Consider the following 12071-nt stretch of genomic DNA (forward strand, 5'->3'; position numbering starts at 1 on the left):
GAGGTCGAGCATTCGCCTTCATTACTACCAACCTGAAGTTCTCATTCCACACCTTATCGCTTTGCAATATAACGCCAAAATATTTAACCGACATGATTGCATCAAGCAGCATTCTACTAATGCTATATTCGAAAGTCACAAAATTCTTTTTCGTACTCTTCGGCATTAACTTACATTTTCCTACAGTTACGTCAAGCTGCCATTCATCACAAGAACTAGAAATTCTGTCTCAGTCATGTTGTATCCTACAGTCACTCAATGCAACACTTTTCCCGTACACCACAGCGTCACCAGGAAACAACCGAAAATTGCTGCTCATCCTGTCCGTCATATCAATTATGTATATAGAGAAAAAGAGCAGCCCTATCGCATATCCCTGGGGCACTCCTGACGGTAAGTCGATAAGTGCTGACGACCCGAGAAGATTCCATCAATAAATGTCTGGAGATGGTTACTGCTGATCGACAATGACACTGACAATGAAGTAAAAGAATTTGCAAAAAGAAACTGGCTTACTCAACAATCTTTAACGGAAGAACAACCACGGTGTTAATCAAGAGGCTTTCACGAACTCTGCACCATTTACCTGCTCATATTCCAGAGTACGTAACTTGCCCAGATCTGCACTTACAACCAGAAGTCCATAACTATCAGGAAACCTGTGATTTTCTCTTGTAAACTCGACTCGACTCAACATGGCAGTGAGCTAAATTATACAAGTTTAGCAATGTTAAGTTACAATTTACTATTAAATTTTTATTTAAAAGAATTAAAAATGGTAAATTATTATCTCAAATATCGGAACCTACCTGAAGGTGGATGAAGAAGAAGTATTTAAAGAAAAAAGTATGTGATAACGAGATTGAAATGATGGTACTTTTATTCAAATTATAGTTTTAAGCTAACGTTAATTTTTAAGATAGTTAGAAACACGCTTCAATTAGAGCAATCTCTCCATTTTTACCTTTTTCCCAATTGCAGAATTTTGTTTTTTAATTCTGTTTCTTTGATTTTCTTGTCACCTTTTCGTACGAAACCAGACTTTATTTAGTCGACTATAAGAGCCTGTTTGTAATCTTCTCAAAGTTGCTCATGCAAATGTAAATATTAGGGTGTGCAGATACACACAAGGAGTTAAAACCAGAATAATAACTCTCGCACGCATCTGTTATTCTCCAAAGTGCAGAGGACTTGTCCGCGCAGATATGCATACGCACACCTGAAGGCTAAGTTTGGGAATTCGTACGGGGGAATTAGTGGACTCTTCGGCCATCTTTCCTGAACTGCGGAGTTCGTGTCCGTCTTATCAAGATTCAAGGATCTTGTTCGTCAGCGGTCTACTTTTTTATGACACTAAGTGCTCACATTTATATACGTATGAAATGCATTCGCACTTGCGAATATGGACAACCATCAGTCGTAGCCGCTTTGGCTACCCGTGCACGACTCACTGCCAGAACCAAACTTGCGTAAGTTGTTGTTCATTCGTCACAACCTTCACTCGTACACACGATGTAATTCTCGTACAGGGAAGGGAGACATTTTAATTGAAAGTAGGTGTCTGGAATTGGCGGATAAATACGATGTTGCGGTGCCTGTGTTGTTAAGAAGAACGATGCAATGTGCAAATACCGCAATCGAGTACGTTCTATTTACAGTTTTCCATCTTCCACCCGAAGTGGAAGTTTTATTTCCTAAAGCGGCGTTGCTTCCTTTTGGGGTCGTTCTTGACATCCGCCAGGAACGCTGGACTACGCAATACCACTTGCAATGTTCTAGTGCTATCCGCATTGTGTGTTCAGAAGATTATTCCTTCGCACCCGAATGTTTGTGGTTATCGGATTCATGCTACATATGAAGGGTAAGAAGGAACCTGCCTACTCTGTAATGAAAGTGACCATCTCAGATCCAGTTGTCCTCGTCTCCGGGCCATTTTCCGCCGTTACCAGCACGTTCGGATGCCGTCCATGCTGTCGTAAAGGCGCCGGCTCTGGTAGCACAACGTAAACGCCAGCGGACTCGGGATGGTGAAGCTTTTGAAGTCGCACCTTCCCAATCTTGTCTTTCCGAGAAGATGATGGTGGAGGATGCTTCTTCCCATGGTGATACTTTAAATACTAACGTTATTTGCTCTTCTTGTTTCGCCAGACATGGCGTAGCGGTTTCTGTTGATTCTGAAACGTGTTTATAGACGTACCTTGTACTTCACCGTTGCCGGCCGCGGTGGCCGTGCGGTTCTAGACGCTGCAGTCCGGAACCGCGGGACTGCTACGATCGCAGGTTCGAATCCTGCCTCGGGCATGGATGTGTGTGATGTCCTTAGGTTAGTTAGGTGTAAGTAGTTCTACGTTCTAGGGGACTGAAGACCTAAGATGTTAAGTACCATAGTGCTCAGAGTCATTTGAACTTCACCGTTAGCGAATCCATACTTCTAAGAGAAGCTTTGGAGTTTTTCTTTTTTATATATTATTGGCTTTCGGAACGTGTAAATACGATCATCTCGGTAGTGTAATGTCAATGGTGACGATACTAAAAGCGAGGGCAACACGACCCCCAGTTCTCAAACGTAGAAAATCTCCGACCCAGCAGTGAATAAAAGCCGAGACACTATGGTTAGCCAACCGCGCAACTACCGAGGCCGACGCCGCTTCGTAGCAGAAGACGTAAATTCTTAACTGAAATAAAGGAGGAAAGAAATACACGAGAAACTGGCTTGTATGCAGCCACTTTGAACCACGTGAGATCGTCTCTTTGGTGAAATGTGAAAAGCTTCGCGGTCGTGCTTTGCGTGTCTCTTGGCTCAGCCCGAACGGTTACTTTGTTTATAGCTCTAAAACGCGGGCCGAAGGGCACTCACCTCGTGGACGAAACTGGCGGACAACAAATCAAAACGGCCCCGCGATGACAGCGCTAACAAGCCGTGAAGATTGGCGGGCTGGCCGGCACAAAGGAGCCCCCACCGGCCCGGGCCGCAGGGACTGCAGGACTCTCCCCAGGGAGAGGGCAACGGGACGGCGCAGCGCTAAGCCACTTCTTTGTGGCGTAAACTGCCGCCTCCCGCGCACTTGGCCTCTGCTTTGAGCGCATTCACTCTGATAAACGAAATTTTACGGTTTCAGTTCCAACGCTTCGAATGGACCCACGTCTGTGTACGAGGTCGTCGTATCTGCGCTCCGAAGTGCTTTACATCTGTGATGTTATCGATGGAAAACATGCTCGCGGCGAGGACGATGGCTACCCCTCGAAAGCCTACACTGCATATGCTACCGAGTCTCAGTTTTTCTTCGAGCCATATAACGTGCGGTCAAAAGTCTCCAGAAGCCTCAGTGAACGCGCTTTGTGTGACGTCAGGCTCCTTTAATGTCTTATTATATCGAATACTAAACATTGAGCCGTACTTACACTACTAGATAGTATACGCCAGCACTCAGCTGTTCCTTTGCATAATAATAAATACCTCTCCATCTCCTTTCCAGCCATACGACTCTGGAACCAAGTACCCCGCAATTTGCGTCTTATCCGAAACCACTCAGAATTCAAGATGACGTTCCAGCTTTTCCCGTTGTTATCGGCGTAGCACCAGTTCGGCATATCTCAACTATTTTCCTTCTAAGGAACACTGAACCTGCATGTCTGTCAAAGTGTCCACACTATACGCGCTTTTATTATCCATATCTGTTTCTGGTTTCATCCTCTATCTATTCTGCTAACCTTATCCAGTTATTTACCTGTCAATTATTTACAACTTCTTCTCCACCTTTGATTTCTTTTGTGCTGCTACCATACATTTATATATCTCATTCAACAAGTATGTAATGATAAAATTATGTAACACAGTGTAAATAATACTGATATTTCAGAAACTCCATTTATTCATTACTGTACCTATTACTGTTACTTATTGTTATTATTATAATTATGAAATGGTCATGTACAGTGCACATTATGATATGGAGTAAAAAAATGGTTCAAATGGCTCTAACACTATGGGACTTAACAGCGGAGGTATCAGTCCCCTGTAACTTATAACTACTTAAACCTTACTAACCTAAGGGCATCACACACATCCATGCCAGAGGCAGGATTCGAACCTGCGACCGTAGCGGTCGCGCGGTTCCAGGGTGAAGCGCCTAGAACCGCTCGGCCGATATGGAGTAACTAAGGATGTGTCGTTAGATGTGAGAAATGACCTGAAGGCCCTAATATTTCTGGGTGAAATAAATACATAAATAAATAATACGTTTCAAACCACTGGTGCTTATTATCAGGAATTAAAATCATCAAGCATCTAAGTTACTATTTTCTTAACAAAACCTGTTATCAATAACACCGAGGATGCTTCTCTTTTCCTAAGAACTTCGTCGGAGTCTTAACCAGGATGCCTCCTGCGTGTTTGTCCTCATGCCGCTGTAGTGGTAGATCATCGAGTTCTCACTTCGCTGCGTGCTACGTTGTACTTTTGCACACTGTTTTCACACAGAGTTTCACATCTCACCATTTCGCGTAATCTAGACAGATCTTTAAGGCTTCGGAAGCTCGCAATAACATCACGTCATAAACATAAGATGGCAGCCATATAAATGTTGAGCTGTGCCAAGTATGCGCAAATAAAACCGAGGAGGGAAGATATTAGCGTTCAACGTCCCGTCGACGATGTGATCATTACACACGGATCGCGAGCTCGGATTGAGGAGAGATCGGGAAGGAAATCGGCAGTGTCCTTTTCACAGGAATCATATCGACGTTTGCCTGAAGCGATTTAGGAAAAGCACGGAAAACCTAAATCTATGTGGCCGGACAGGAATTGGAGTCGCCGTCCTCCCGAATACGACTCCACTGTTTTAACCACTGCGTCACCTCGCTCGATTGTCCAATTGGCGTACGTAGCGTGGAAGGAATGGGTACATATATGCCCATGTGCGAGTTACTGTTAATCTAATATTACGCTCAGTACCTCCACTGAAGATTAGTACCTGATTTTTGGTTATTGTTATTAGCAAATAACTCACTGCGAGTTACTAGATATCTTTTAAAGGATTCGACCTATTAATATTTTCCAGAATTTCTACAACTCCCTTCCGTGATTAAGTAGAGCCATGTGACTATCCGTTATACCATTCTTTCAATGTCCTCGATATGTCCTGTTATTGCAATCTGATGAGGACCCTACACACTTAAGCAGTGTCCCAATAGTATATCTTGTTTCTCACAATCTCTCCCTTCCATGATAAATCGCATTTTCGCAGTAATACATCATTGAACCGAAGATCAAGATTTGCGTTAGTTACACTGTAGTTATGTGAGGCACGTACGTGTAGTTTGCTGATATGAACTCATGAACCAAAACATTATGACCACTGAAACTCTTCTGGTGGCTTTGCGAACACATGACGCTGCAAGGAAAGTACGAGGGCGTGCTGAAAACTAATGCCTCCGAATTTTTTATCCTGTTCGGAATATCGGTTGAGATACTACGTGTCATGCATATTACTCGGTCGAAGCAAGTTCCAACCTTCTGCCACTAGAGGGCTCCGAATCGTAGCGTGTAAAATGGCAGTGTGTAACGTAAATATGTCGGTGCGTGAGAAACAGCGTACTAAACTCTAATTTCGAGTTCGTCCACACAGGGAGCACCTTCTCCTTCAGTACGACAATGCCAGACCACACGCGAGAGCTGCGACATCTGCAACAATCCGACGCCTTGGGTTCACTGCCATCGATCATACAGTCCTGACGTGACGTCACACGATTTTCATCTGTTTTCGAAACAGTGGGTCGCTAAAGAACACCTTAAAGGAGTTCACTTTGATAGTAATGAAGTGGTGCAAGCAGAGGTGAGGTTGTTCCTCCGTCAACGAAGTCTGATATTTTACAGCAACGGTGTCAACAAACTGGTCTCTTGTTGGCAAAATGTGTTCGTCGCCAGGATGACTATGATGAGAAAGAAACATGCAGACGTGAAGAATAAAGATGCAGAAGGTTAATAAACTTTCCTCCCGAACCGGCCATGAAGGTCCAAAGGTACCGGCCGGCCGCCGTGTCAACCTCAGCCCACAGTCGTCACTGGATGCGGATATGGAGGGGCATGTGTTCAGCACACCGCTCTCCCGGCCGTATGACAGTTTCCGAGATCGGAGCCGCTACTTCTCAATCAAGTAGTTCCTCAGCTAGCCTCACAAGGGCCGAGTGCACCCCGCTTGCTAACAGCGCTCGGCAGATCGGATGGTCACCCATCCAAGTGCTAGCCCACCCCGACAGCGCTTAACTTCGGTAATCTGACGGGAACCAGTGTTACCACTGTGGCAAGGCCGTTGGAAGAATGTTAATAACGTTCGTTTTATTTCAAAAACCTTAGGGGTTTTCATCTAAAAAATTCGGGGGCATTACTTTTCACCACGCCCTGGTATATTAGCACAACAGAGACGAATGGGGATTCGTACGACACTGCTGTTCTTGTGTTGTTCAGAAGTTCGATGCAATGTTTCTTCGCACATTCATACACGGGGATTCGTTCGAGCGACGATACGGGCTGCAAAACAGGAAATGCACTGATACAAGCGACTCTGACAAAGTGAAGCTGATCGGCTGTTCGCACACTCGTGAGCATCTGTGGAAAGTGTCTGAAGGACAGTGACACCTCGAATAGGATACAAGGTGCTCGACGTCCACGGCTCATCACGTGATTTAAAGGTCAGAGGTCTTCCTCCTCTGTGAAGCATCATAGGCGGCAATTTGTGGCAGATCTGACGTCAGCGTACAATTCTAGTGCAGCCACAAGTGTTCCAGAGCACCGTAGATCAATGGATACATGTCATCTGATCGGGTGATCCACATTTCGACGGTCGTGCCCGGAGACGCCGTTATCTAAGTGAACGGCTGATCGAAACGTTCACCACTCGACAGACGCAGGACGTTGGAGCAATGTTACTCTGTGGGGATGTTCATTTGTGCTTCTGTAGGACTGTGGTAGTAATCGACGGCGCTATGACACCTGTGAACTACGTGAACATTATTGTGGACCATCTGCATCCCTTCGTGTTTAGTGTCTTCCGCGACGGAGGTGGCTTCTTCCAGCAGGATAACTGTCCGTGTCACAGTGCCAGAATCGTACTAAAACGGTTTGAGGAGCATGATTATGAACTCTCATCCAAGTCTTGGACACCAAATTCTTAAGACGGTGGAACACTTGTGGTCCGCTATCTGTAGTCTTCACCCCGCCAACGAAACACCAGATCGTAATAATTTACAAGCATTGCATGACCTGTGCGTAGACATATGGTTCCACTTAGCCCCAACCTCTGGAAACCTACTAAGGACTTAGAATGAGATTTTCGTTCTGCAGTGGAGTGTGCGCTGATATGAAACTTCCTGGCAGATTAAAACTGTGTCCCGGACCGAGGCTCGAACTCGGCATCTTTGCCTATCGCGGGCAAGTTCAAAAATAGCTCTGAGCGCTATGGGACTTAACATCTATGGTCATCAGTACTCTATAACTTAGAACTACTTAAACCTAACTGACATAAGGACAGCACATAACACCCAGCCATCACGAGGCAGAGAAAATCCTTGACCCCGCCGGGAATCGAACCCGAGAACCCGGGCGTGGGAAGCGGGAACGCTACCGCACGACCACGAGATGCGGGCCCGGGCAAGTGCTCTACCAACTGAGCTACCCAAGCACGACTCACGCCCCGTCATCACAGCTTTACTTCCGCCAGTACCTCGTCTCCTACCTTCCAAACTTTACAGAAGCTCTCCTGCGAACCCTGCAGAACTAGCACTCCTGAAAGAAAGGATATTGTGGAGACATGGCTTAGCCACAGCCTAAGGGATGTTTCCAGATAGAGATTTTACTAATGACTTGTCGAATACATGCCACGTAGAGTTGCTGCTGCATTGCATTCCAAAGGCGGACCAACACGCTGCGAAATAGATCAGGTTAATCAGTAGTTATTCCGAGGTAGTGTACATTGGAGACCACAATATCAGCAACTATATATGGCATGTTATTTCTGTTTTTTACTGTTTACGATGACTGATCCACACCTATTACGCATTTTTAACTCAAAAAAATAAAGTTATCCAGGCTGTGATGCACACCCAGAAAAAATCTTCGAAGTGGTTTTTTTCGACTACAAATTATAGTTGTTATTGGATCGTAAATTTTCTTTTGGTTCTATTTGTGCTTTCCTTTACTGAGTATTGACATGTCGGTAACCAGGACAGTGGTCGGCGCTTCTATGTTCGTGACTAACGATAACCAGTTTATGAGATGTCCATGACTAGGCTTTAAGAACGATGAAAAAATAGATCTTCTGGGTTTGTTACAGGACAATTTAAAGGATCACATATAATCTGGAATTAAATCTTCTGAACCGAAACAGAAATCAGTGTTAGGCAGGTTACTATTCCTCCATTTTAGCGATCTGCGATTAGAACATACTCATTCACAGAATTGATCGTCACCACATCACGAGTGTGTAGGTGTGTGTTTGCCCCTTTCGCCCGAAATAGTTGTTTGCGAGCGTACAATCACTTTTATGTACAAAAGAAACTTGGGTAACCGCTTGCGTCAATCGTTTTCCAGGTTGTGAGAGACGCCACTAACATGTTAAGCTCGACAAACACGCACACCTGTAACCACAGCTACTGACGTTAGTGGCCTTTGTAGCATGTAAATAAATTCCACTCCGCACATTTATAGCGTCTAGAAGTACGACTAAATCTGTCCCTTTTTCGATATCAATCCATCGTACCATTAATCCTTTACCAGATACGATACCTTAATATCAGCAACACTTCTGACGAATCTTATCTAAGGGACGCAAGAATTTTATAAAAATGTTAAACAGTCCTTCGCCGCTCCCCAATATAGCTCAGCTAACAATATTTTATTTTTTTTAGTTGGAGGATGTTTATTTCTTTGCATTTTTGCTAAACAGTATTTTAAGGGGTACTGTGCCACAGCTCATTTGTTTGTGTTCGGATAAACCTAGGTGCAAATCCCCCCATATGGCCATCGTCATTTAAAGTCTGCATTAATTTCCTAACACTTCAGTCAAACACAGGAATGTGAACTCAGCAAACCAACGGACCATCTTTCCATAAATCTCTGCCGGTATGGGAGTGAAACGACCTCACTTTGAACCGGACGCACACCATAATAATAATAATAATAATAATAATAATAATAATAATAATAATAATAATAATAATAATAATAAAAGCTGAATAAGGAACAGTAACACCACCCAATGGAGCTAAGGAAGTCTCAAAAGTATAGGCAATGAAACCAACTCACGGTCTCCACTAGACCCATCCGTAAGGCGTAAGTGATGTTAACTGCTCCAATTCTTGTTCGGATTCTTAATTTAAGATTTATCATCGATGTGAAGTGTACTTTTTAAGCGACAGTTGTACTTTCGTTATAAGCATAAATTTACATCAAAGCTTACCTACATGGATACCACAAATGTAACAAAACGGTTAAAGATGACGAAAGAGGATTTTCAGCAGGTGATACAAAGCAACAGAGAGTCTTTTGCTGCACATTTTTACCGGGATATTGATGCAACTTCTTTCAACGCAACGGTGTCCTACTGGAGAAAACACGAGAACACACGATGGTGAAAAATTCCTGACTGGACTGTATAACTCTGTAAACTATGAACAGGCTATTTAAAATTTCCTGGAAGAAACACAATTACCTATGACACAGAAGTGAAACCCTACGTCTGACTACAATGCTTCCTGAATGAAGTAATAAATATTATAAGGTATGGTTCGTGTAGCATGTAGGCATGGAGTTCATACCATGTTAACTGAGAGTTCCGTCCACGTCAGGATATATTAAAAATTATTGTATCGGATCGAGTACAAGGCATGACAAGTAATAACTGCTGTTAGCCGCTAACGGGGAACAGCAGGGAGATGATATGAGCAATTCCTGTTTCGTAGAACACGGTCGGTTGCTGAAGGATCCACAACAGCACCCACTTTTGAACTTCCTCGCCGACTGAAACCGATGTCCATGCATGTCTTTCTCAGGTCGCAAAAGACATTAAAATCACACGGCGAAAGATACAGCTGTACGGAAGATATTTAGTGTTTCCCAACCATATCGCTGAAGCGTAACCTACTTCCGATGAGCAGTAGGAGTGCGGGCGTTATCGTGTAACAGGTCATTCCGTCCGACTGCATTCCTGGACGTTTTGACTTCATAACAAGTCGCAGTTTCTGCAAAGTAACTTCATAGCGATGCGCAATGATTATAGTTCCACTCTCGAGGGAGAGGTCATCATGAAATAACGTGGTGCCACCATTTAGAGCCTGAGGGCAAACGCCAAAGCCAACAGTGGAAAAATCCCACATCTTCCACATCAAAGAAATCCGAAGCTGTTCACACAAGCTTCGATAAGTTGCACGATAACGCCTTCCCCCACAGTGCAAGTAGGGCAAGGCTAGGTTGCAGCGATTTGGTTGGCAAACACTGCAGCACCCTCCACATAGCACCAATCTTTTACCGTGTAATATTCACGTCTTTGGCGACCTGAAGAAAGACGTGTGTGGATGTCTATTTCAGTCGGACAAGGAATTACAAGAGGGGTGCGGTCGTGGATCGGTCATTGGCCGATAGCTTTCTACAAAACAGGAATTGATCGTCTCGTCTCTCAGTGGGATGAATGTCTTAACGTGTGCGGTGATTACCTCTGAATCTGAACATTCCATGGTCCCGTTGTGCCGGGTATTCGGTTTTCAATTGACTGCTCCTTATACAGTGAGAAACTGATACTGGCAAATGGAATATCTTCCTTGTTTACATCCAATTTTCTGTAAATATAAGTTTCTACTGCTAAAAGCTTCAGTTCTGAAGACATCGGGATTTGGTTACTATGTCATTCATGCTTCCTAATATTGGCGGATAGGAGGGGCGTGGGGTCAGCACACTGCTCTCCCGGTCGTTATGATGGTATTCTTGACCGAAGCCGCTACTATTCGGTCGAGTAGCTCCTCAATTGGCATCACGAGGCTGAGTGCACCCCGAGAAAGGGCAACAGCTCATGGCCGCCTGGATGGTCATCCATCCAAGTGCCGGCCACGCCCGACAGCGCTTAACTTCGGTGATCTCACGGGAACCGGTGTATCCACTGCGGCAAGGCCGTTGCCCAAAACACATGTTAGAGGTCCCGTCATATATTCCGTTGCGCTATGAAAGTCTACTTGCTACCTAATCTTTCATCAGTAGAAGTCATATCACGTTGCTGTTAGTTTATTGGTCAACGTTTTGCAAAGAAAGAATATGTTTCAGGGCAATAGTACCGGAGCCTTATTAGTTTATGAAATCAGATTCAAGACAAACGGGTAGTTTGGCAGCTTACGATCGGGCAACGACGTACGAAGTTGTGTACACTGAAACTTAAGACAGAAATATGAGAGGTGGCGTTGAAATGAGGTGTGTTTACCTGCGGTTCTGGTACCACGTCTTGACTTGTGTGTCGGTGAGGCTGAGCTTGGCGGCCAGCTCCATGCGGTCCTGGACACTGAGGTACTTCTGCCGCTCGAAGCTCTTCTCCAGCGTCTGCAGCTGGTGGTCGGTGAAGGCCGTCCGCGCCTTGCGCTGCTTCTTGGCCAGGGCGCTGCTCGAACCGTGACCGCCTTTGCTCTCGTCCTCTTTGTGTCCTGCAACAATAAGTTCGTATTGCTATCAATATCATTTACCGGTATAATTTTTTAATGGACGAGCTATAGTATTTAAACGATTAAACAGATAAAATAATGTAGCCCACAGAGAACCTGTACTAAAATTGGCCGGCTGCGAGGAGAACTCACGATATGAGGGTTTCGCATAAACTAAGTTATGTATATAGACAGTTCGTCCATTCCGGGAGTCGAGGCTATTGACGATGTTTGCCTGTTATCGACGCTGATACCGGTAAGATTCCGAGAATTTCGATAATGTTTTAATTTCAAGCCTGTAGTTGGATAATTCAAATTCTGAAGGTGGCAGGGGTAAAATACAGGGAGCGAAAGGCTATTTACAATTTGTACAGAAACCAGATGGCAGTTATAAG

At 44.4% G+C, this 12071-nt stretch overlaps 1 protein-coding gene and 1 pseudogene across 1 annotated transcript in view; both read right to left on the bottom strand.

The window, feature by feature from the left end:
- The window catches only part of LOC126299070 (homeobox protein B-H1-like), a 175818-nt gene that overhangs the window by 61841 nt on the left and 101906 nt on the right, over nucleotides 1-12071 (bottom strand). The window contains exon 2 of the mRNA XM_049990739.1: nucleotides 11463-11679. Within this exon, the coding sequence (XP_049846696.1) occupies nucleotides 11463-11679 (217 nt within the window). The remainder of the gene's footprint in view (nucleotides 1-11462; nucleotides 11680-12071) is intronic.
- On the bottom strand, nucleotides 11049-11166 carry LOC126299975 (5S ribosomal RNA; annotated as a pseudogene).

Source organism: Schistocerca gregaria, chromosome X (assembly GCF_023897955.1).
Source record: "Schistocerca gregaria isolate iqSchGreg1 chromosome X, iqSchGreg1.2, whole genome shotgun sequence".
Classification (NCBI taxonomy): Eukaryota; Metazoa; Arthropoda; class Insecta; order Orthoptera; family Acrididae; genus Schistocerca; species Schistocerca gregaria.